At 55.5% G+C, this 21,247-nt stretch overlaps 1 protein-coding gene across 7 annotated transcripts; it reads left to right on the top strand.

Annotated features, from left to right (window-relative positions):
* Window positions 1–409: 409 nt before the first annotated feature.
* TMEM151B (transmembrane protein 151B) lies at window positions 410–20,840 on the top strand. 7 transcript variants are annotated; one of them, XR_011327502.1, is made up of 4 exons: window positions 410–628; window positions 7,834–9,282; window positions 9,908–10,026; window positions 15,281–20,840. XR_011327502.1 is itself a non-coding variant. In XM_069800396.1 (2 exons), the coding sequence occupies exons 1-2, from the start codon at window positions 536–538 to the stop codon at window positions 9,268–9,270; spliced, it is 1,530 nt and encodes a 509-aa protein (XP_069656497.1). In that variant the 5' UTR covers window positions 410–535; the 3' UTR covers window positions 9,271–20,840. The 7 variants fall into 7 exon arrangements, 1 of the variants encoding a protein (XP_069656497.1); XR_011327501.1 differs by having other exon boundaries at window positions 7,834–9,448; XR_011327500.1 differs by having other exon boundaries at window positions 7,834–9,823.
* The last annotated feature ends 407 nt before the right edge of the window (window positions 20,841–21,247 follow it).

Below are 21,247 nucleotides of genomic sequence, written 5' to 3'. Positions count from 1 at the left end.
CGGCCGCCCCGGCGCCCCGGACGCCCCCTCGGCGGGGCTGGCAGCAGGACCCCTCCCCGGCAGTGCCCGGACAGAGGCTCCGCTGCCGGTGGGCTCCCGAGGGGCGGCCGCGCCGGGCTCCCTGCCTGCCTGCCTGCTTGCTTGCCTCCGGCGCCTCAAGGTCACCCGTCGCCGCGCCCCCATCCCCTCCCACCCCATCCCCACCGCACCGCACCCCGTCCCACCCCGTCCCCATCCCGTCCCCCCCGCCTCCTCCGCGGCCCTCCCACCGCGGCTCTGCCCGCCCTCCGCCGCGCCGGGCGCGGGCGCGGGAGCGGCGCTGCGCTGCGCTGCGGCGGGGCCGGGGGCCGGGCGCCGGCGGGCGGCGAGCGCTGCCGCCCTGCCGCGGCTGGGGGCCATGCCGCCGCGCCGCCCGCCCGCCGCGCCGCCCCGCCGCCCGCCCGGCGACCGGCGAGGCAGCGCCCGGCGGCGGGCGGGATAATGCGGCTGCCCAGCCCGCAGGCACCGCCAGCGGGGCGCCGCCGCCGCCGCCGCCATGTCCCCCCCGGCCTCGGCGGCCGCCGCCAGCGAGGGAGGCAGCAGCACGCCGGTGCCTCCGGAGGAGGAGGCGGAGGGGGCCCGAGAGGAGGTGAGGAGAGCGGCCGCCCCCCCCCGCCGGGGTCTGCCCCCAACCACCCTCCCTCCCCGCCCGCTTTGCATGGCGCGCTCATTGACCGCCCCGCCGCGGGCCGGGACGGGCTTTGCCCGCACAGGTACGGACCCCCTCGCCGGGAGCCCCTCTCCCCTCCTCCGGCCCCGGGGCTGCGGTGAGGGCCGGCGGGGGGGGGGGGGCGAGGAAAACCGCCCGTCGGTCCCCGCCGCCGGCAGGCTGCCCGTCGCCCCGGCCCCCCTCTCCATCGCTCGCTTGTGACCTGGGGCTCGCCGCGGTGCCTCCGGAGCTGGAAGGGGCGCAGCAGCCAGCGCCGGCCGGCGGTGGGGCCGGGGCCAGGGGAGGCTGGGGTGTAGGAGGAAGGGAGAAGATCACAAAAGAGATGCGCCGGGCGCTGCTTGGGCTTACTGCAATGGCAAGAGGTTGTTACGCCTGGGAGAAATGGATGTGGAGACACCCCCGCCTCCCTTCCAGCGTCCTGGCTTGGGGGGGTGCCAGGGGGTAGCACAGCGGCCTGGGTCACTGCGAGGGAAGACGCGGTGGGCAGCAGGGGAGAGGGCTTGGGGATGTGGAGAAGCCTGGGGTTATCGCTGGTGGCAGCTCCCAGCTGGAGGTTGGCTGAAGAGAGCAGAAGGTGCAGACTAGGGCAGGCCAGGTACCAGCACAGCCTTGCCTTCAGGTATGCTGCAGTCCCCCCCTCCAGCTGATGACTTTTCTGAAGTCCGGGCAGCAGATGCCAAAAAGCGTCAGGAATGGGGTGCTCTGTGCATAGGCAGCAGCACGGGGATGCAGGTGTGTGAGCCCCTTTGTCTGCCCCCACAGATCCTGCTTGCAGCTCGGGCTTCCCAAGAAGAGAGAAAGAACTGCACTGCCTAGCAAGACCCACCTTATTGCCATGGGGCTGGCAGCCCACGGAGGGCAGCTAGGCAGCACAGGAAGGGCAGCGTTCTCCTGGTGTGGTGGGTTGTCCTCACCGGTGAGACCACAGCTCAAAGGGTAGCTTGGGGGGGTGCTCAGAAGCTGGCACATCACTTGTCCTTTGCTGTTGAGGAGCTGCAGTTAGCGAGTGCTGCATAATCCTGGTATTCTCTCCCTCCTTGGTTTAGGAAGAACATGCATGCCCATGCACCGTTGCTCTATATATACAGACTTATATTTAGATATAAATAATTGCAGGAGAGGAATACTGAAGTTCAAGGATTGGGAAGCTGTACAAATACCGTATACTCTGCTCTGCGGCTGTTCCTCTCTTCCTGCTTCCATTCAACAACCCCTGGTGCCATGAGCCCTGGCTCTCCAAACAGATCCTGAAGAGTGAAGCTGAACCGTGAGGCACTTTTTAGCATGAGGACATGCTTGTGCCGCACTGGGATGTGGTCTCTTGCCCCCAGGCCCTGGCAATGCTGGTGCTATGTTCAAGAGAGCAAGAGAGCACAGTGGTTTTTGAGAGGTACCAGAGCGAGAGCCAGTTTGGATGAAAGAAGCGTAGCAGGAGCAGTGCCTGGGTGAGTTTCCCTCGACTACAGTGTCCCCTGGCTCGCAGGGATTACGAGAAGATTGTCTGGGCTTTGATTGCTTCACAGTGGCTGCCAACTAGGGTGTCAGTATAATCTTACCCTGTGGGAGCAGGCAGAAGAGCTGCAGTCCATGACCTGCACTGTTTAGGCTAAGGGCACGTTTCCTGCGGCCAGAAGCTATCACAGACTTGCATGAAGCAGCTGGTAGAGGAGAGGAAAGCTGCAGCCTCCCATGACAGTGCCATGCTTGCTGGTGTCTCATCTGATGCAATGAGGAGAGACCTTAGTGAGGAGCTTGGATTCATGAACTGACCTAGGGCAATCCTCTTGTCCCCAGAAATAACGGGAGGGGAGGGTGTTCCTGCTCCCCTATAGTGCCTGTGTGATGTCCTCATTTCCGTCAGGACCAACTGCTGGTGCCAGCATTGCTGAGCATCCCGGCAGTGTGGCTGAATCCCACCTGTAAGGGTCTATTGGCCAGGGCTGGCAGAGAGCCAGAGGAGATATCTGGGGACTGGAAAATGGGAAACATGCTCTGTCCTGTTTGAAGATGCCTCATCTTGACATATCTCAGGTCACTGTATCCAGGAGCCAAGCAGGGCTTCAGGTGCTGCTCAGCTTGTCCCAGCAAGGCAAGTAGCAAGAGCTACTGGTGAGCCCTGGCTGAGTCCTTGTTCCCTGTTGGCATCACATGCATATACCTACACTTACTTAATGGTGATGAGCTGAATCTTACTCAGCAATGCATTTCCACCTTGGAGGGTAGGAAATGCCAAGGGGCAAGCTCTTCAGCCTGGGAACAAGTGAAAAAATGTCCTTGTCCTGCCGCTCAGGTGGGATCCGATGGAAGGAACCAGTCCTCCTCCAAGTTGCTGTGTAAAATGGAGACCTTGGTACTGTTGCAGGAGCCGACTGCTGGCAGGGTTCCCTGGCTCCTAGATGCTCAGCCTTCCCCTTTCCTCTGCAGTTGGCAACGCTGCTGGCCTGGGGCTGAGCCAGCTCTTTCTTCTAGGCAGGTAGTTCCTGAATCTGGGCTGTAGGCATGTGGGGTGTGATGTGGGTGTTTGCTGGGACCATCCTGACCAGGAGTTTCCAATGTCTGTCCAGGGCCTTGGAAGATGGTGGCCATTCCTAGAAATGACTGGATCCTCCCCACCTGCCTTGTTGTGGGGATTTGAGGTCAAAGGGAACAGGGCTTATTCATTTGTTGCATGATGTAATCAAATTGGCAGGGCGGAGCCATGGAAACTGATGCTCAGGAGTCCCACTGGAGTCTCCTCCAAGCTGCTGCCACAGCCTGGCACTCAGGAGCTACCTGGGCCTCCAGGCTGCTGCTCTGGGGCTTTTTTGAATTGTTTTTTTCAGCCCCGAAGAGGGCTGTCTCTAGGACACCTAACACTGTGAACCCTGGGGCATCTTGTAAAGTGGGGGCTTAGCATTCTGGGTGTGAATAGGAGATTTCAGGTGGGTCTCTGCAGAGAGAGGCAGGTGAGAGGTGTGGGAGGTGAGGACATAGGAACACTTCTTGAACAGGGGGACGGTAGATGGGACTAGGGACAGGCTGTTTCAGAGAGGAGCTTGAAGAGCTTGAAGGATTTCTGGAGTTGTTAATGTTCAAAGTTGCAGGGTAAAGGTTGTAGGGGTGATGAAGGTATTTTGGCCCATGTGCTTGGCTACTGGAGTGCTGGGCAGGTTTGTCCCCTCGAGGCTTTTTTGAGAAGAGGATTCCCCAGATCTCAAAGGTGTCTAGTGCAAGCAGTGGTGGGGGCCCCCTCTTCTATTGCCTCTACCCTGTACATTGCAGGCATCTCCATTTGCTTCATGGCTGCTCATAAGTCATCCCCTCCATCCCTTCCCGTGCATCCCAGAGCAGCAGCTGCAGGTGTGGGACTCCATCTCCTTTCACCTCAAGGGCAATGTCAGAGGCAAACGCTATGTATAAGGGTGGGGAGGCTGTAGCAGCAGTTCACCCCCTGCCTTTCCCAATGTGCGTTACAGTTAGCGTCCAGGTGCCTGGTAAGGGTTGTCCCATGTGTTCTACATGGTGAAGTGAAGCACAGAGAAGGGATTTGACTGTGATCCCACAAAGGAGTTGGCCAAGCCATGGCTGGGCCAGTTCTGCCCTCTAGCACTGCAGAGATGCTTAGGTGCACCTGCAATAGCAGATTTGCTTACCACTCTCCAGTGCTCAAGTCTGAGCAATGGGGGAGGCTCGCAGTGATGGAGGGAAACCCTGTTTGCAGTGAAGTAGGGCAAGCCTTTTGCCTCGTTCCATCAGACTGCAGCGGGCAGATGATGACGGCATTTATATCAGAGCCTGCTCTCCTCCCAGTGACACTGTTCTGGGACAGAAAGGATTTCCCTTTCCTCAGCTTTTTCATCTGCGTGTTTGCTGTGCTGGACTTCTCTAAGGCTGGTTAAGAGCTTGAGGAGGCAACCTTATTCAGCTGCTTCTGCGGGGGGAAGCTGTGGAGCTGGTTGTTTGCTCCTGTGAGCCCTTTGCAGCCCGGGAGAGGAGCAGGGATGCTGCAGTTCCTATTGGGATTAGACTCGCAGCTGGCTCCTCCTCCGTCTCTGCTGTGGTTGTATCCCCTGTCATTGGCACTTGATCAGCTTTCAGAAACCCCACCAGTGTGGCTGATGTGTATGTGTTTTACCTCAAAAGCCTAGGACAAAACTGGGTTGTAAACAGTTTACAGCAGGGGTTAGCGTGACCCTGTAGAAGCGCTGCAGTATCTAAATGCTGCGTAGTCCTAGGAGGAGACTAATGCGTGGACTAGAGCCCTGCTAACACAGTTCCTGGAACCAAGCCTGGGCTGCATCATGCTCCCTGCCGCCCTGCCCTGGGTGGGTAGCCGCAGTGGGGCTTGTCTGCATCTCTGCAGGGTGACAGCCAGCATCGCCCTTCTCCTGAGCAGGACGATGCAGGCAGTGCGGAATGTGAGGGGCCAGGGAGCGATTGGGAGGTGGAATTTGCTTTTCCAAGATGGACCTGGCCAAAGACCTGTCTCCCTGGTGCCCCTTCCCCAACCTGGCAAATGAGCAAGCCGAATGCTTTGCTTTATTCCTTGTGCTCCATTTGCAGATCCCCCTCCCACCGAACAAGGCACTGTTTCTGTGCAAGCCCTCTCACCCCACAGACACCCCAGGGTTAGTGTGTGCCTTGCATCAACTTGAGGCCCCCATTCAGACCCTTCCCATGCTCCAGGTTTGGTGGAGCAGTCCCCTTAGAGCCTCACAGCCAGGGCTGACACTGCTGGGGAAGATTTGCAATGCAGAAGGCAGCTGTGGGAGAGGAAACCTTCAGCCGCCTGGGTAGTGGCACAGCAGTCCAGCATGGGAGAGCTGTGCTGCAGCTGAGCAAAGCCAGAGAGATCCGGGCAGGCTCTTGTAACCGCAGCATGGACCTGAGCAGAGAGGGTGCAGCTCAGGCAGCTCTGCCTGCTGGGTGGTCCCCCTTCCTCTCCTCACTCCCTTTTCTCTTACCCGGGGTTCCTTCTTGCCCCATGAAGTGGTGGGTCGCACTGGGAAGACTGGTACGCACGTCTCCATGCCAGAGCTGCCAAGCAGAGCCGCCCCACATGTCTCCCTGTTGCCTGCAGACCAGTGCTACCCCACCTGCCTTCCCTGGGCTCTGTGTCTCTGTCTCCGGCTCTTGCCTTCAGCCGGTGGCCGCAAAGAGGAGGGCTCAGCACTACTGATGCTCGGGATGCCCAGCAGGATGTGCCACCATTCCCCTTGCCACTGGTGGTCCCTCTGGATGTGCTGCCTGCTCCGCTCATTGCAGGCTGGCTGCTGGGCTGCAAGCTTCCTGCCTCCAGGAGAGAAACCTCTGTTGGAGATTTGGGCCAGATCCAGCCCTCCTAATCACAGTGGCAGAAGTCCCACTGGCATGGGGTGGGCCAGGCTTTGGCAAGGTATAGGGAGGAAAGACTAGCACGAGGGACTCTAAAGGACCAAGCCAGGGCTGAGGGGGTCTCCAGGGAGAGTAGGGGAGATTTCTTAGAGGAAAGGTGAGGCCCAGATCTGTCCCTAGACATGCTAGTGGTGTTGTGACCTCAGGTTCTTGCTTTAAATTTCCTTTTCATGCAAGAGTGAGAGTGACCCCCTGCTTTCTAGCAGCGTGAGCCCATTCAGCAATTTGGGATTCCTGGATGAAAGACTCCTCCAGCCCGGTGCGCTCAGTAATGGAGGAGGGATGGGGTCAGGCTTGAACTTCACTGCTCTGAGTGGTTTCGTTACAGCTGGTGTTAGTCCCTGCAATGGTGGAGGTGAGCTCAGGAGCTGTGCTGCATGCAGCTGGGGAGGGAGAGCAAAGCTGGAAGCCTCTTACTGAGTTTTGTGGTGACTGCACAAGGTTGGGGTTCTTGCCCCCCTCTCTCAGGTTGCATCTTTGGAGATTGCTGGGTTGGATGGCATTTGGGCTGGATGAAGTCTTTTGTATAAGAAAGCAAATAACCTCTTTGCATGTTCTCCCTTTGGGTGTGGTAATGTCAGGTCTCACGGGCCAAGCTGGATCAATACTAGAGACTTCAGGGTGTTGCAGAGAGTGGCAGAGGTTTCCTTGAGTGGGTTTTTTCCCTGGTCTTTGTAAAAAGCTGCATGGTTCCTATGGTGAAGGCACCAGGGCAATCCCTTTTAAAAGTCCTATTGCTGAAGTCCTGCCCTTTCCTCACCATGAAAGACCCGTGAGCAGTTTTTCCAGAAGTATGCGCTGTCACACCCAAAAAAACCCCAGTGCAGGCAGTGACACTTGCTGGCAGCTGTGACTGGCCACTTGCCCTCCCTGCTGTGGCAGATCGGTAAGGTGCTCTTCACTGCCTGCCTGAACACCTTTTAGGATGTTATTCCATATTCGCTTTCTCTTCCACCAGAGGCGGTTGCATTTCCGTCATGGAAGAGTACTTTCCTGTTTGTGTGGTTTGTACAGCACTTGAGAAACACTTCAGAGCCCCTTGGGCTGCCAAGTGTTGAGGTGGTAATTGCCATTACCAAACAGAGGCCTTTTCAGCTGCTGAAGGTCCGTTTCTCTGCCTTACAGGCACCCCAGGTCGCTTATGCTGCCCTGGTGGGAGAAACTTGAATGTTGCTGTCGGTCGTGACTGGGAAAGGGGGAGAGACTTGAGTGAGAGCAGTGAGAGGCGTGGTGGGATGAGCTGTGGTGAAGTGTTCAGGTGGGACAACCCATCAGTTAGAGCTGGCTGTGCTGGTGGGATGGGTGCCAGGAGTTGAGATATGCAGGGGAGATTCCCCCAGCCTCCATCTTGCTGTGTGCTTCAGTACCCCTGCCCAGGACGTGGCAGTGGTGGGGGTTACTGCCATTGAAGAAGGGGGATGCTCAGGGTGCAGCTTGGCAGAGTTGCCCTCTGCTGCTCTCCTTCATGTCCAGCTGGGCTCTGGCCATCTCCCATGGAGGGGCAGAGCACAGCAAAGGGAAGGGGGGCTTGACAGCTGCCTGCACTGCAGGACTGTCATCCTGGGGGAGATCCCAGCCTCCGGCCTGCCTGCTGAGGCTAGGAGCCCCATGGCATCTGCTGTTTTGTCCCCCTTCGTGGAGCTACAGGTGCCACCGCAGCACCCTGCTACCTGCTCCCCTTCCCCCTGCTGCTGCAGCCTACTGACTCCTCTCTTGTTTTCTCTCCCTTTCTCCCTGGTCTCCCGGAGCAGCAGCGGCCGGTGAAGCAGTCTCTCAGCAAGTCCCTGTGCCGAGAGTCCCACTGGAAATGCCTGCTGCTGTCCCTCCTCATGTATGGCTGCATGGGAGCCATGACCTGGTGCCACGTCACCAAGGTGACCCGGCTGACCTTTGACAGCGCTTACAAGGGCAAGTCCATGATGTACCATGACAGCCCCTGTTCCAACGGCTACGTCTACATCCCCTTGGCCTTCCTGGTGATGCTCTACGTGGTGTACCTGGTGGAGTGCTGGCACTGCTACACCCGCAATGAGCTGCAGTACAAAGTGGACGTGGAGAGTGTGCACGAGCGTGTGCAGCGGATGCAGCAGGCAACACCCTGCATCTGGTGGAAGGCCATCAGCTACCACTACGTCCGCAGGACCCGGCAGGTTACCCGCTACCGCAACGGGGATGCCTACACCACCACCCAGGTGTATCATGAGCGGGTCAACACCCACGTGGCAGAGGCCGAGTTTGATTATTCCAATTGTGGAGTTAAGGACATCTCCAAGGACCTCATTGACTTGGAGAGCTACCCGGCCACGCGGCTCCGCTTCACCAAGTGTTTCAGCTTTGCCAATGTGGAGTCAGAGAACTCCTACCTGACCCAGCGGGCCCGCTTCTTCACCGAGAACGAGGGCCTAGATGACTACATGGAGGCCAGGGAGGGGATGCACCTCAAAAACGTGGACTTCAAGGAATACATGGTGGCCTTTTCCGACCCAGACAACCTGCCTTGGTACGTATCCCACTATGTCTTCTGGGTGGCGGCTCTGCTGACCCTATCCTGGCCCCTGCGGGTGCTAAATGAGTACCGCACCTCCTACGTCCATTACCATGTGGAGAAACTCTTTGGGTTCGACTATGTGGCAGTGACGCCAGCTGAGGAGCGCTCCTTCTGCCGGAGGATGCCCCGCGTCAACACAGTGGACAGCACCGAGCTGGAGTGGCACATCCGATCCAACCAGCAGCTGGTGCCCAGCTACTCAGAAGCAGTCCTGATGGACTTGGTGGGGCTCTCTGGCTGCACCAGCTACTCTGCTTGCCGGTATGGGGGCTACCGGCAGAACTGTGAGCGGTGCCACAGGACTATAAGCAGCTCCTCCATCTTCTCCCGCAGTGCCCTGAGCATCTGCAACGGCAGCCCCAGGATCCCCTTCAGCAGCAGCCGCTTCTCCCTGGGCCGCCTGTACGGCTCGCGACGCAGCTGCCTCTGGCAGAGCCGGAGCGGGAGCCTGAATGAGCAGAGCTGCCCCACCGAGCAGACCCGCCTCTCCAGCCAGGTGACTGTGGAGGAGGAAGACCCCCCTCCTTACCAGGATGCCCTCTACTTCCCCATCCTCATCGTGCATCGCAACGAAGGCTGCCTGAACCACGACCACCGTCACCTCCACCGCAACGGGTCCTGTGTGGAGACCTCACTGTGAAAGCAGAGGGCGGTGAGATCTCGTTGTCTGTTGCCTGGCCCGAGCCAGCGCAGGATCTGGGGAGAGGAGTGCAGGGGAGGGAGATGGCCTAGGAGGACATCCCGATGGAGCGGACACAGCATCTCGCTCCAGCAGCCAGCAAAAGCTCCCCGCACCGTGGCTGTGACCTCCCAGAGGGGTGAGTGCTGATGCTCCCCCTGGCATGGCACAGAACTCTAGACCGTCCACCACATGCAAAAAAACAACCAAACAAACCCCACCAAACCAACCCCAAAACCATAATTCATGGCATCAAGATCCAAAGGGGGGAATAAAGAGACAGGCCTGATGCAGGGAGGGGAGTGCTTTGGCTCCCAGCCCTGGCTCCAGGCTGGCTCGTGCTCCGAGGAACCAGCAGCCACCAGAAAGCGCCCTGCTGCACCTCTGCCCACCCCGCTGCCCATGCTGGAGCGAGACCCCTTGCAGGGTGGAGGGGAACATGCCCCTTGGGAGCGGCGTGTAACTGCCTGTGCCTAAAGATTTGGGGCATCCAGGCACGTGGAGCTAGCAGCAGGTTAGAGCAAAGGCTGAAAGCCATGAATCCAGCCCTTCTCCTTCCCCCCGACCGTTCCCCACCCTCCCCACTTTTTTTTTTTAGACCATGCACCGACTGTTACTCTGTTCTCACTGCTGGGAATGGCACCACCTCCAGAGGATCCCAGGCTCAGCTCTTTAGGAAGCGTCGGCACGCCAGCTCTGAGAGTCGGCATCCCCTAGGTAAAGGGCTTTCTGTTTGGGATTACAGCAGGCAGGCAGCACTGGGGAAGAGATGAATGTGCAAACCCAGATGGAGCGGAGATCTGTGGCGCTTCTGATCTGCTTGCTGGAGGAGGGCTTAGCTGGAAAGAGAAAACGGGAGGCCCTGATGAGCTGGGAAAGGGGGGAAGGATCAGGCATTGTGGCAATAGGTGGTGTGTCAAGTGGCTGGGGTCCCTCCCTGGCTTTTAAGTGAGTCCTAGTCAGTTCAGACAAGCATCAAGGCAGGCTATGGTAGGTTCAGCTGCAGTTCACCAATTGATAATAGAGCAGCAGGTTGGTGCATGTCTGTAAGAGTGAATTTTGCATGAGATCAGGCTGGGCTCTGGCTGCAGACTCTGAGCTGCAGGCTCCTGGCAGGCTGGTTTTGGCAGAGAGCTCTGAGGGGCTGAGAGGGAGAAATACAAAAGCACACTGGAGCGTCAGGAACCTGGGCTGGGGAAATGAGGAGCAAAGGGATTCCCTTTCTGTGAGGCCGCACTGTGGGAGCAGGACCCACAGGTGGGAGAGAGGGAGGCATCTGCTGTGGGGGATGCTCTGCAGAACAGAGGCTGGGGATATGCTAGAGGGAAACCTGCTTAAAACCGAGCGGTTTGCACTGCAGAGGTTTTTGCAGAGAGGTGTGAGGCTGTGAGAAGTGAGGTGGCTTCTGTGTAGCCCATTAACCCCTGGGCTCCTCTGCCTTGCTCTTGTCAGGGCAGGTTGGCCTGCTCTGAGCTTTGTGCTGCCCATTCTATCCTGCTGGAAAGGATTTCGGTGATATTGGGCAAGGAGCCTTCATGTCACTGAAGTTGCATTGGTGGCTGCAGTGTGCAGACACCCAGCTTTTCCTTTTCTGTCAACACATCCCCAGATCTCTCGTGTCCCTGTTCTCAGAAAAGCTGCCTCCTTTTCAGTCAGCTCTTTGGGGGAGTGCATGCCAAATCAGCCAGCGATTTCTCCAGAGAGCACTGCTCCTCAGCCTCACCGTGCTTCCCTCATCAGCTGGGGCAGACAACGGCTGAGAGCAGCAGGTCTTGGGTGACAAGAGCAAGTCCATTAGTGCCTGGGCATTCAAGCTTGGTGTCTGCCTCTGCTTCCATCATAGAAGGGCAAGATGTAACAGCAAACAGTGAGGCATTGTATTTAGTCCAGCCCATCTTACTCCTGCCAACTGTTAATGAAGGGTCTGTTTCTCTAGTCATGCTGCTGTACTGCTTCACCTCCTAGATCTTGGGGAGGCTGCAAATGCACCCTTTCACCACATCAGTCCTCTTTTGAAAATCATCCCTTGCTGGCAAGCCTGGGGCGGTCAGTGCCTGTGGGTGTTGTAAGGCTCCACTTGGCTTTGCTCCCAGAGCTGTCTGTTCTTCTGCTCTTGGTGCCTTGCATGTCCTGGTCAGTGTCTCTTGCCCTTTAAGTCAGCTTGTCCTGGATCTCAAATGCTAGACTCCAAACAATGGCAGTTTGAACAGGAAGTCCCTTAAAATGTCACTCCGTTATGATTCCATTTTGTCATCTGCCCTTACTCTTGCTACCAGACCTAGATGTTGGGTTAAATAAGAGGGTCCCTTTGAGAACAGAGAAGCATAAGGTGTCTGGTGTGGGCACATCCCTCTCTGCGTTTTATTCTCATTATTATTGACATGGATTCAGAATGGGTGAAAGCGGCTAAAGCCCCCTTGGCTGCCCTGGAATTTCCTTGCTTTGTGATGACATTTGGCTTGCTGTGTGCTTGTGCTTCTCTCTCCAAGGGCCTAATGTAAGCCAGGGCCAATGCTGAGGGTCCTCGTGACTCTGGGGAGATAATGGTGTGTCCTTGTATGTCCCAGTGAATCAGGAGATGTTCAGTCAGTGGAGCTGCAATGGGTCATTAGTGAGGAATGTGGTCAGCTTGTCCTTCCCAACATATTCTCTTTGAAATCTCCTACACATTGCTTAAATTAGGCTGTGATGGCTTGTCTTTCTATCTCCAGCCTCCAAGGTGCCTTGGACAGATGGATTTATCTAAGATTTGGCAGGCCTTTTAGTTCCCTGGGGCAAAGACAGTCCTCAGAATAGGGATGTAATCTGTAGGGTCTCTCTGCCCCTGTCCTTTAGCACCTGCAGCAGAGTTCTGCTTTCAGGCACCTTGTCCTTGGCTCTTTCTGGGCCTTTTAATGAGATTGCCTCAACTTGTTCCTCTGGCCCCATTTTCACCCATGAAATCTTATTCTGGAGGTGGTCTATCCAGGTGGACACATGTATCTTTGAGGCACTTTGGCCAGCAGGATCCGTGCCATCTTTCTGTTGCTGAACACCTTCCCCATGCACATAGTGCCAGCCACAGTCAGGTCCCAGATGTAGTCCCAGTACCATGGTCTGTGGTCGCCCCAGACCAACAGCACCCTGGGAAGTGGGACCTCTCTAGTCAGTGCTCCCTGCTGCATGTCAGGATTTCTCAGAGATCCCCTTCCTCATATTCATGGCCCTGCTACCCCACTGCACCTTGTGGAGCTGCCCTCCATTCTCGCCAGGCTGGAGACCTTCCTGCCCTGTCTTAGGCTCAGAAACAGGGGATGGCACACTTGGGCATGGGAGGGGAGCAGGACTGGGCAGGAGCTGCCTGGTGGCTTGGCAGAGAAGTGGTGGAGCTGAAGAGGACAGACTGAAACTGGGGTTGTGCTCCCTGTCCTCCTCCCTGCCTGCAATGGCAGGGCAGCATGTCTAGCTAGGCAAGGAAGTTCATGGTAGGCAACTGGGCTCTCCCTTCCCACTCCTGGCACGGGATGCAGCTGGCAGAAAGGGCGTGCATGTACAGGTTGCCTCCTAAGTGTTGGCGAGGGACCCTAGTGCCCTGGGCAAAGAGCAGCTGATTTAATTCTCCTTGCGGCCCAGGTTATCAGCACAGATATCCAGAGGCAGTCTGTCCCTGTTCTGGTGCACAGCCTCTCCATGGTAGAGTGGTCCCATCTCCTCGGCATACAGACATCCACCCGCCACAGCTCCAGGCTGAGCAGCAGTCAGGCGTCTGCTCTTCCTGCAGACTTTGTGTCTGCTCTCTGCCATGTCTGTGTCAGTGATGACGATTCCTTTGGCAGCTCATTCGATGGCCCAGTCTGCTCCTCTCATGATAGCCCGCTCCCTTATATCTAACCTGAATTCTCCCTGCTGTATCTTAATCCCGTTACTTCTCCTCCATTGACTGGTGAGTCTAATTGGCTCTGCTCCTTTTCCCCATGGCCTTTCCAACACAAGCAGGTGTTATCTGGTAACTGCAGCCTTCCCTTCACCAATCGCAGGGTCTCCTCTCCCCCACGATCTCACTGGGGAAACCCTGGCTTGTCTGGTGGTGCAGATGTTTCCTCTGTGTAGTGAGTCTGTCCTTCCTGCTCTGAGCGCGGCCTGGGCAAGAGGAGAGGGCCAAAGGTGCAAGCAATACCTTGGTCTGTCAGGCTGCCTGTGTCCTCATTTCTGGTGCAGAAGATCTCTTCAGCATATGCGAAGTACACAGAGCTGCTGGCCCCTTACGCAAGGAAAGCAGAACAGCCTGCATCACCCTCTGGAAAGGTGAAAGCCGGGTGCTTGTCAGTACGAGGGGGCAATAACTAGAGGATCTCCGCAGTCAGACGGCTTTGGTTTTTTCCATACGTCATTCACCTGTTGCAGCTTTCCACGGGCCAAGAGTCAGGCTCAGCATTGCACTTGTCATCAGGCTTTCCTCAAGTACCGGGCCAAGTGAGGCGGGAACACTGCCAGCTCCTCTTCCTGGCCCTTCATGGCGCTAATACCTCCCTAGAAGAGAGCTAGTCCTTACTGCTGCAAGGCTGGACAATAAGTTTGGGCTATTTGGTGTTTCCCGTTGCTGCCAGTATAGTTGTCAGGTACTTAAAAGCTCTCCAGCTTTCCTGAACTAGAGAAAGAGAGAGAATGAGCATGAGAGAAGCTCTGGATTAGCTGATCTTCATCTTCCAGAACACACTGGATTCCCTCCAGATAGTGCCTAGCACTTTGCTTGTGCAGAACCAGGCAGTGACACCAACCAGCCTGGTGGTACTTCTTGAGCCCACTGTGTATCATGCAGACCACACCAAGGAGGGAGATTTCAGAGAGGGCTTTTGGGTTGAGCAACTGTAGGGGCATTCATTAGGACAGGGAGAGGGAATCTCAGCTTATGGCTAAGGCCAAGCCTTCCAGAGTCACATACCAGGTGAATACTCAGGATTAGTGCTGGGGAAACTGCTGTTTTTCTGATGTCAAACAAGCACACCCCTCTCCCTTTCCACTCCCCATAAAATGCACATGTTAGAGACCCATCCCATCCCAGCCCTCTTTGTTGTCTCTCCACTCAAGAGGCTGCAGACCTGTTTAGTAACTCTGATGGATGCCCATGGGGAGGGGACTGCAGGAAGAGGTTTATTAAGTGGAAGTTTAAGAAAGATAGGTAGCATCCAATGTCAGTAAAACAGTGCCTGCTGATTAGCCCGTGGGAAGAATAATACCTTTTAAGCTCTCCTTCCAGCCTTTCCAACCACAGCTTCAGTACTGCTGTCTAATATTACCAGGGTGCTGCCTTACTTTTAGCAGGGTACAATGCTGCTGCAATGTGCTCCTACTCTGCTGCAGTAGCTGTAGGGCATGGGTCTGAAATACTACACCACCACCAAGAAGTTGTGTTACCAAAGAGCTGTAAGTCTCAATTTGTGATATGTGCTTATAATCATCTTTCATTCATATTTGGTGGTTAGAATAAGGTCTGTATGAATATGATCTGCATCCAGATCATCTTAGAAATGGGACATGGTTTAAGTGTTAGCTCTATTTGGTAATGCTGCTTCCTGTGATGTGTGTGGGCCTAGAGTCTCCACTGAGCCACGTATGCGTGGGGACCAAAGGCTGGTTCATAGGACCTGGGAGCCCAGTGAGGACTTGGGGCTGAGCCTGCCTAGGGCTCTTTTCCTTGTGGGCATTCTGGAAAAAGGGGAAAGGAGCTTAGCCACATTTCAGGTAGAAATTAATGGGCTATGTTCATTCCTAGTGTAATTTTATTGAAGCCAGTGGTACTATACCAATGTGAGCTTGGCTTAGCAACTTCTTAGAGTGGTCTGTCCTTGAGTCCAGACAAATTGATCTGTCACAGTGTTGATTTGATGCATAGAGTTCGTGTTGGGACTTGGCCAACATGAATGAATGTTGAATATCTACTGTCTCTGCAAGCAGTGGGTTGAATTGTTCTGCTCTACTGCCTCCATCACAGCTGCTCTGCCAAGGGAAACATTATGCCCATGGATGCGATCTCGTCAACTCCCTCAAAAGCAGGCTAACAAGCAAATTGACCTCCACTGCGCTGGGAGAGGAGCCTTCTCCCACAGGACCGGAGCCTTTCCACACACAAGGGAAGAGAGATCCCAAGGACAGAACTGAACCTGCAATACCCATGGCCTCATGGCCTCCCCTTCCTTCTTCCTTCTTCACCTCGTCTGTCTGTCTTGGGGGAGGGACAGTTTCTTTGTGGAGTTCAGCAAGCTCCTCATCCTGCAGCTCATAAACAGGGTCTACTAACAGGTACATCATCCACCTATGCAACACTTCCAGAAGCTGCCGAGTTTTCAGGAGCCCATATCAATGTGCAGCGTGGCCATCCAGCACTGAGAATAAGCACAGGGGCTGCTGGAAAGCTAAGTGGGTTTTATTTCTCCCTCCCTCCCGAGGAAGACTGTTTTTGTTGGGGCTTTTTGTTCATTTGTTTGGTTTTTGTAAACTTAATTTGGGCAAATGAAGCTTGTGAGAAATTGGTGCCCATCCTGAACCTTCCCCAGTCCTTTGAACTTCGGGAACGGATGGATCACCTACTGTGATTATAATTTAGCGGATTTTCTAGAACAAAGTAACTTCACACACAGACACATGAGGTTCTTTCACTCTCCATCAGCACAAGCTGCTTCTGCTATCTTAGCTACTCACATTAGTGAAAGAAAAAGCCTAGCTAGAATGTGGTGAGATGACTTAGTATTTTGTATCAGTCCCATGGTCCCAATGTCCATTAGCAGCACCATCAGCTGCCGTGCCGTGAATTTGGACTTTGGATGGCAGTCCGTGAACCGGCCAGGGTGAAAACATTTGGAAAAACCCAAGCCCGAGTCTATATGCGTCTCCAGAAGCAGATGCAGAGAGAGAATCAGTTGAAAGCAGACGTCACCTCTTGCTCAGCCCAGCCAGAAGCTGGTGGGCTCTGTGTTGTACCTGCCCTCCCAGGGAGAACCTGTCCCCAGGGGCTGAGCAGAGGGGAATGCAAGTAATGGCACATCTGATGAAGCAGCATGTACAGCACCGTTCAGCCGGCTGGGGAAAAAGCGGTGACAACTAGACCCCAAAATAACAGGATTTCACTTTGGAAATGCCAACGGCTTTTTCAAACTGAAATGAGACTAAAAGGCCTTAACAGTTGTGAGAAGTGTTTCAGGCTGCTCTTCCTTGCTAAAAAAATCTAATTTTTGATGATGAGGTGGTTTTAAACACTACACTTCAGCCAGCTCTGTTAGAATTGTGCAGTACTGGTGAAGAGAAATGCTCAAGGAAGATTGGGATGGAGGCCCTGTGGCTTTGTAGTGGGGTAGTCTGATCAGGAATGGAGTCTGGAGTTTAAAGTCTTCCTCTGCCCCTGGAGGTGTCTGTGCCTGGCAGGGTGGGCTTCTGCGTACTTTTGTGCATAGCCGGGACCTGCGGCCCTGCAGAGGGTTGGTGGGTTTGTGGCTTTGGTCTAGCATCACCCATCTGTCCTTGTGGCTAGGGCTTTGCAGGGTGACAGAGCATTGCTTGTTCCTCATGAGAGGAAACTCCTGACCTGGTTTTTCTGAGGAGATAGTGTGAAGTGTCACATTTGCTGCAGTGAGTGGCAGGGAGCAGGGATAAAAGCATGGAGCAAGCTGTGTTTGAGAACAAGCTAATCCCTTGCTGGCTGCCTGAAACAGGAGAGCTGGTGGATCTGCTCCCTGGCCAACACTCTCCAGCTCTTCTCACACTCCACAAACCCGATGTGCAAACTGTCATTCCTCTAGCTTTAGCAGCTATTCCTTTAGCAGCTAGCTAAAGCACACCCCTCCCCTGAACTCCTCCCAGGCTGTGCATTCACATCATTTTAGTCCTCTCCCTACTAGGTGCCGTGGGCCAGCTGTGAAACGCCAGCAGATGCATGATGACCTCAGGCGTGCTGGTGGCCAGACCACACCATAACCTGCTGGTTTGCCTGTGCACAGTCTTCTGACAATGCTCCCTGCCCTGGCGTGCCTTGTGCTTGCTTGACGGAGAGAGCACAGCCTGCAGAGCATTGCAGCACATCCTGGCCTCTCTTTTGCATCACTTTCTGCTTTTCCAGAGAATTTCACAGCACTTCTCTGAGCCTTTGTAGACAGGGTAAGTTCAACAGACCGAAGTTAGAAAATAGAAGGCCTTGATGTTTTGGTGGTCCTGATTTCCAGAGCCCTGGTGCTGTCCCTGGGGACCATAGGCAGGTCAGCTGTCGTGGCAGTGCAGGACCAGGGGACAGCGTTGTGTTGAAAGCAGCGTGTCTCCTGGGCTAGTCTCCGAACATGGGCTCTGTGCTTCTCCGCTGGGACTGAGGGCAGCTTTGCTGTGGGCTGAACAAGGCACAGCTGATGGAGGAGCTAGCTAAGGAGGGCAGAAGTCGCATGTGAATACTCAGCAAGACATGTGGAGAGGAGGGGCTGTATGAGAACAGCTGTAAAAGGCTTTACAGATGTGGTGGTTTTTATGGGAGACACAAGGCAAGACGGGGCAGGAGCCTGCTGTGCTGGAGCAGCAGTGCTGGGAGACAGGGAGGCTGTGGGGGAAACAGAGGCAGCAGGACACTTGGTGGAGAAGTCTGGGAACAAAGTGGGCTTTCAAAGCAGGCTGTGCATGCTCTGCCAGAGGAGACAAGCAGGAGGTATTTCCAAGCTGAGGTGCCCAGGCCAAGCCTCGCTGCATTGTCAGAGCAGCGATGTTGCCTCCAAGCCCAGCACTGACAGCTTGAGCACGTGTCACCAAACCGCAACGGCTAATGCAGCCACAAGGTGTAAATGTCACTAATGAATAAATTGCCTTGTGCCTTGGAGAGGCTAATCCATCACGGTGGGGGACAGGGATCTGACAGGCTTGGCTATTTCAGGCATAGCCTGTAGGGAGGTGGAATGCTTCATTTCCGACCCGTCCCCTCCGCCTAGGGAAGCTGATGCAGGGCTTGGCTCAGCGCTGCTCCCTAGCTTCCCAGCCACATGAGCTCAGGCTTCATCCCTCTTCACTGCGATCGAAGGAAGAAGCAGGAGAGGGTCTAGGTTAGCCAAAAGTGCCCTGTCAGCAGGGTGGTGCGTGGGCCCTGGCCAGAGCTAGCTGGTGAGGGAGTTTGGAGGCAGGCTACTGCACACAGGGCATGGGTGGTGTAGGTGCTGACAGGATAAAGTGGTGGGTCCCCAGCGATCAGGAGAGCTTGTGTCAGTTGTCTGGGGTGCAGGGCTTTGGCCTGCACTGTGCGTGTTTTGGGCCAGTGGTGCTTGGTGCTGTGTTTTACAAACATGCCGTTTACTCCCCAATTCAGTTTCACAGTTTGCCCCTGTAAGAGGCGACCTGGAAATGCTCCAAGCCTGTCCCAGCACAAGCCCTCACCCAGTCCGAAGATGGCTCTACTATGCTGTCCTGGGGCCAGTGCACAGCTCCCTTCCATTTTCCCCTCTGCTGTTGAACCTCAGCCACCAGCACCTCAGCTGGCTGAACAGAGGGCCAGCAGGTACCCAGCAGGCAGGGACAGAAGCTCAGCGTGGACAAATCCAGCTCCGTGGGAGCAAAGGGAGGCTGAACACAGCAACCATTTCCATGCACAGCTTCTGCCCATCCCCACGGCAGCCTGCTTCTCCACCCCCAGCTGGTGCTCGAAATCAACCTGCCGTCCTGTTTACGACATATGCCAGCATGACACCTTGCAAATCGATGCCTGGGTCACTGTGAGCAGAAGTCGGCAGGCTTGGGAAGCCAGCCACCGGCTCCTGCCGCCGTGCGCGCTGTGCTCAGGGCAGCAGAAGCGGGGCTTGCCATCTGCTGCGGGAGGGAGCCAGCCGGGTGCCCCTGCTCTGGCCCGATGGGGCACCCGCTGGCATAGTCCAAGTGCAAGCCCTTGTGTCATTCCCCCTCCTTTACTTCCCAGCCACTCCCCGCTTTCCCCCATCTCTCTGGCACAGACCCATGGGTGGGGGGATGCTCCCAGCTTGGCTAGGGTCCCTCTGCTGCTGAGTGCCGCTCACACTGCACCGGTGGATGGCGGCAGGAGGGAAGACCAGCTCCCAGGCAAGGCGCTGGAGGTCATTCTCTCCTCCAGATGGAAGCCCACAGCTGACCCCCCTCAAAGCCCTGCAGTACTCCTTGGGGATGGATCTCATGGGAAAGCTAAGGGGTCCGTACTGGCCCTGCGCTGGGACGTGCCCTTCCCAGCACAGTGACCTGCTAGTTATCACTCTGCAAGGCAGTCCCACACCACAGTAACCGGACCTGAAGCTGACAAGTGACCTCCCAATGACAGGGGTGTTCACACTCAGACTATCTGCTGTTGCTGTCAGGGCTTTCATTTTGACTACCGCGTATGGCTTTTGAAGTGGTTTCAACCCTTGAAAACTGGCAGATGGTGGACTGTTGGTCTTGGGTGTGGGCGAATGGTGCAGGCTGCTTCGCTTGGGTTTTGCTCTTTGGCCAAGAGATTTATGGGAGGGAAGGCAAAGGGTTCTCCAGGCAGCAGCTACCTGTCCAGGCATTCCTGCATGTGGCAGCCCAGGAGCGGGCTTGGAGGGTGCTCTGGTGGTGTCAACAGTCTCAGCCATTTGCAGGAGGAGGAGCCGTGAGTATCCTGGAAAGCAAGTCAACAGTTGTTCTGGTGACAATACGTTTTCTCAAGCCCTTTTCTTCCCGTCCCTGTTCCTCACTGGCTCTGGTGGCCAATTCCTCCTCATGTGTCTGCTAGCATGTCTGAGGGATCTCACTGCTGCCCTCCCAGCACGAGCTTTCATTGCACAACTGACTGACCAGATGCAGCCCTATACTTGGAGCTACAGGCAGGCTTGCCCAGGACCAGGCCACCCTCATTAAGCCCCCACCCCACCCTCACTGCTGGAGCTGTTCCTTCATCAGCCTGATGCTGATCTGGGTCTTTTCTGCTGTTTCTGAACATGAGTTCTCATCTCATTCAGGTGTGTCATTCAGTGGAAATATTTTGTAAATGCAAATAAAAAGAAATAAATCTATTCAATACCTCGGTCTCGAGGATGGAAAACAAGTAGTGGGAGATGCCCAAGTGGGGAGGTTTCACAGCTGCTGCTGCTGGTCAGGATTTCTTGTGGATGTAGCCCCTGGAACATCCGTGAATAGTTGGGAAGGGAGCTGCACAGACCTGTGAGGGCTTGGAGCTGAGCCCTGTCGGCACCCCTTGCATGGCCACCGCCACTGGGGATAGCCTTGCACTCCATCCTTTCTGATCTATAAGGGTGTGATACGGCACAGGTAAAGGTCCTGTCGGCTGGGGGCTGGCAGCTGGCGGCACTGTGGGCGTCTGTATCCATCAGGCAGAACAAGGCAGAAGCGGGTATGTGGTGAACAAATTCTTTTGTGAACACTGGGAAACAGTTTTTACTTTTCAACTCTGTCAATATGATCTAGCTCTGTCTGTCTCTATATATGTACAAACAGTATATCACAATGTTGCCTTTTTTGTTGGAAATATAAAAGTACAAAGATTGTAAACCAAATCAGTGTAATAAAAGTTTCAGATGATTCACTGAGGTGGCTGCCAGTGGTGGATCTGTGAGTGCTGGTGCTGGACAGGGCTGGGAGACATGTGAAGCCACTGTGTTGCTCAGAGGGCAGGAGGGGATGGAGGTCAGCCCGCTTGCTTAATTCCCTGCTGACCTCTCCCGAGTGGGGTGGTCAAAGGACCGAGGCAGTCAGATAAGTAAGTGCCTTGTCCTGTCCTCAGGTGGCCACAGCCCATGGGGCGGAAGGAAGCTGCTCCGTTTTCCTCCAAGCCCCAGGAAGCTGCTCCGTTTTCAACCCTGGGGGCTGTGTGGGCCGGCAGTCTTGCAGGGACCCCTCTAGCTTGAAGTTACGCAAAACACAGATTTTTTTGACAGGTTTGCACAGAAGAGCACTACTAGTTAAGGTAAACATCTGGTTGTAAACAATTCACCTG

This window comes from Haliaeetus albicilla, chromosome 13, assembly GCF_947461875.1.
Source record: "Haliaeetus albicilla chromosome 13, bHalAlb1.1, whole genome shotgun sequence".
NCBI lineage: Eukaryota > Metazoa > Chordata > Aves > Accipitriformes > Accipitridae > Haliaeetus > Haliaeetus albicilla.
The sequence above is the reverse complement of the archived record's forward strand: the minus strand, read 5'-3'. Positions and strand labels throughout refer to the sequence as shown.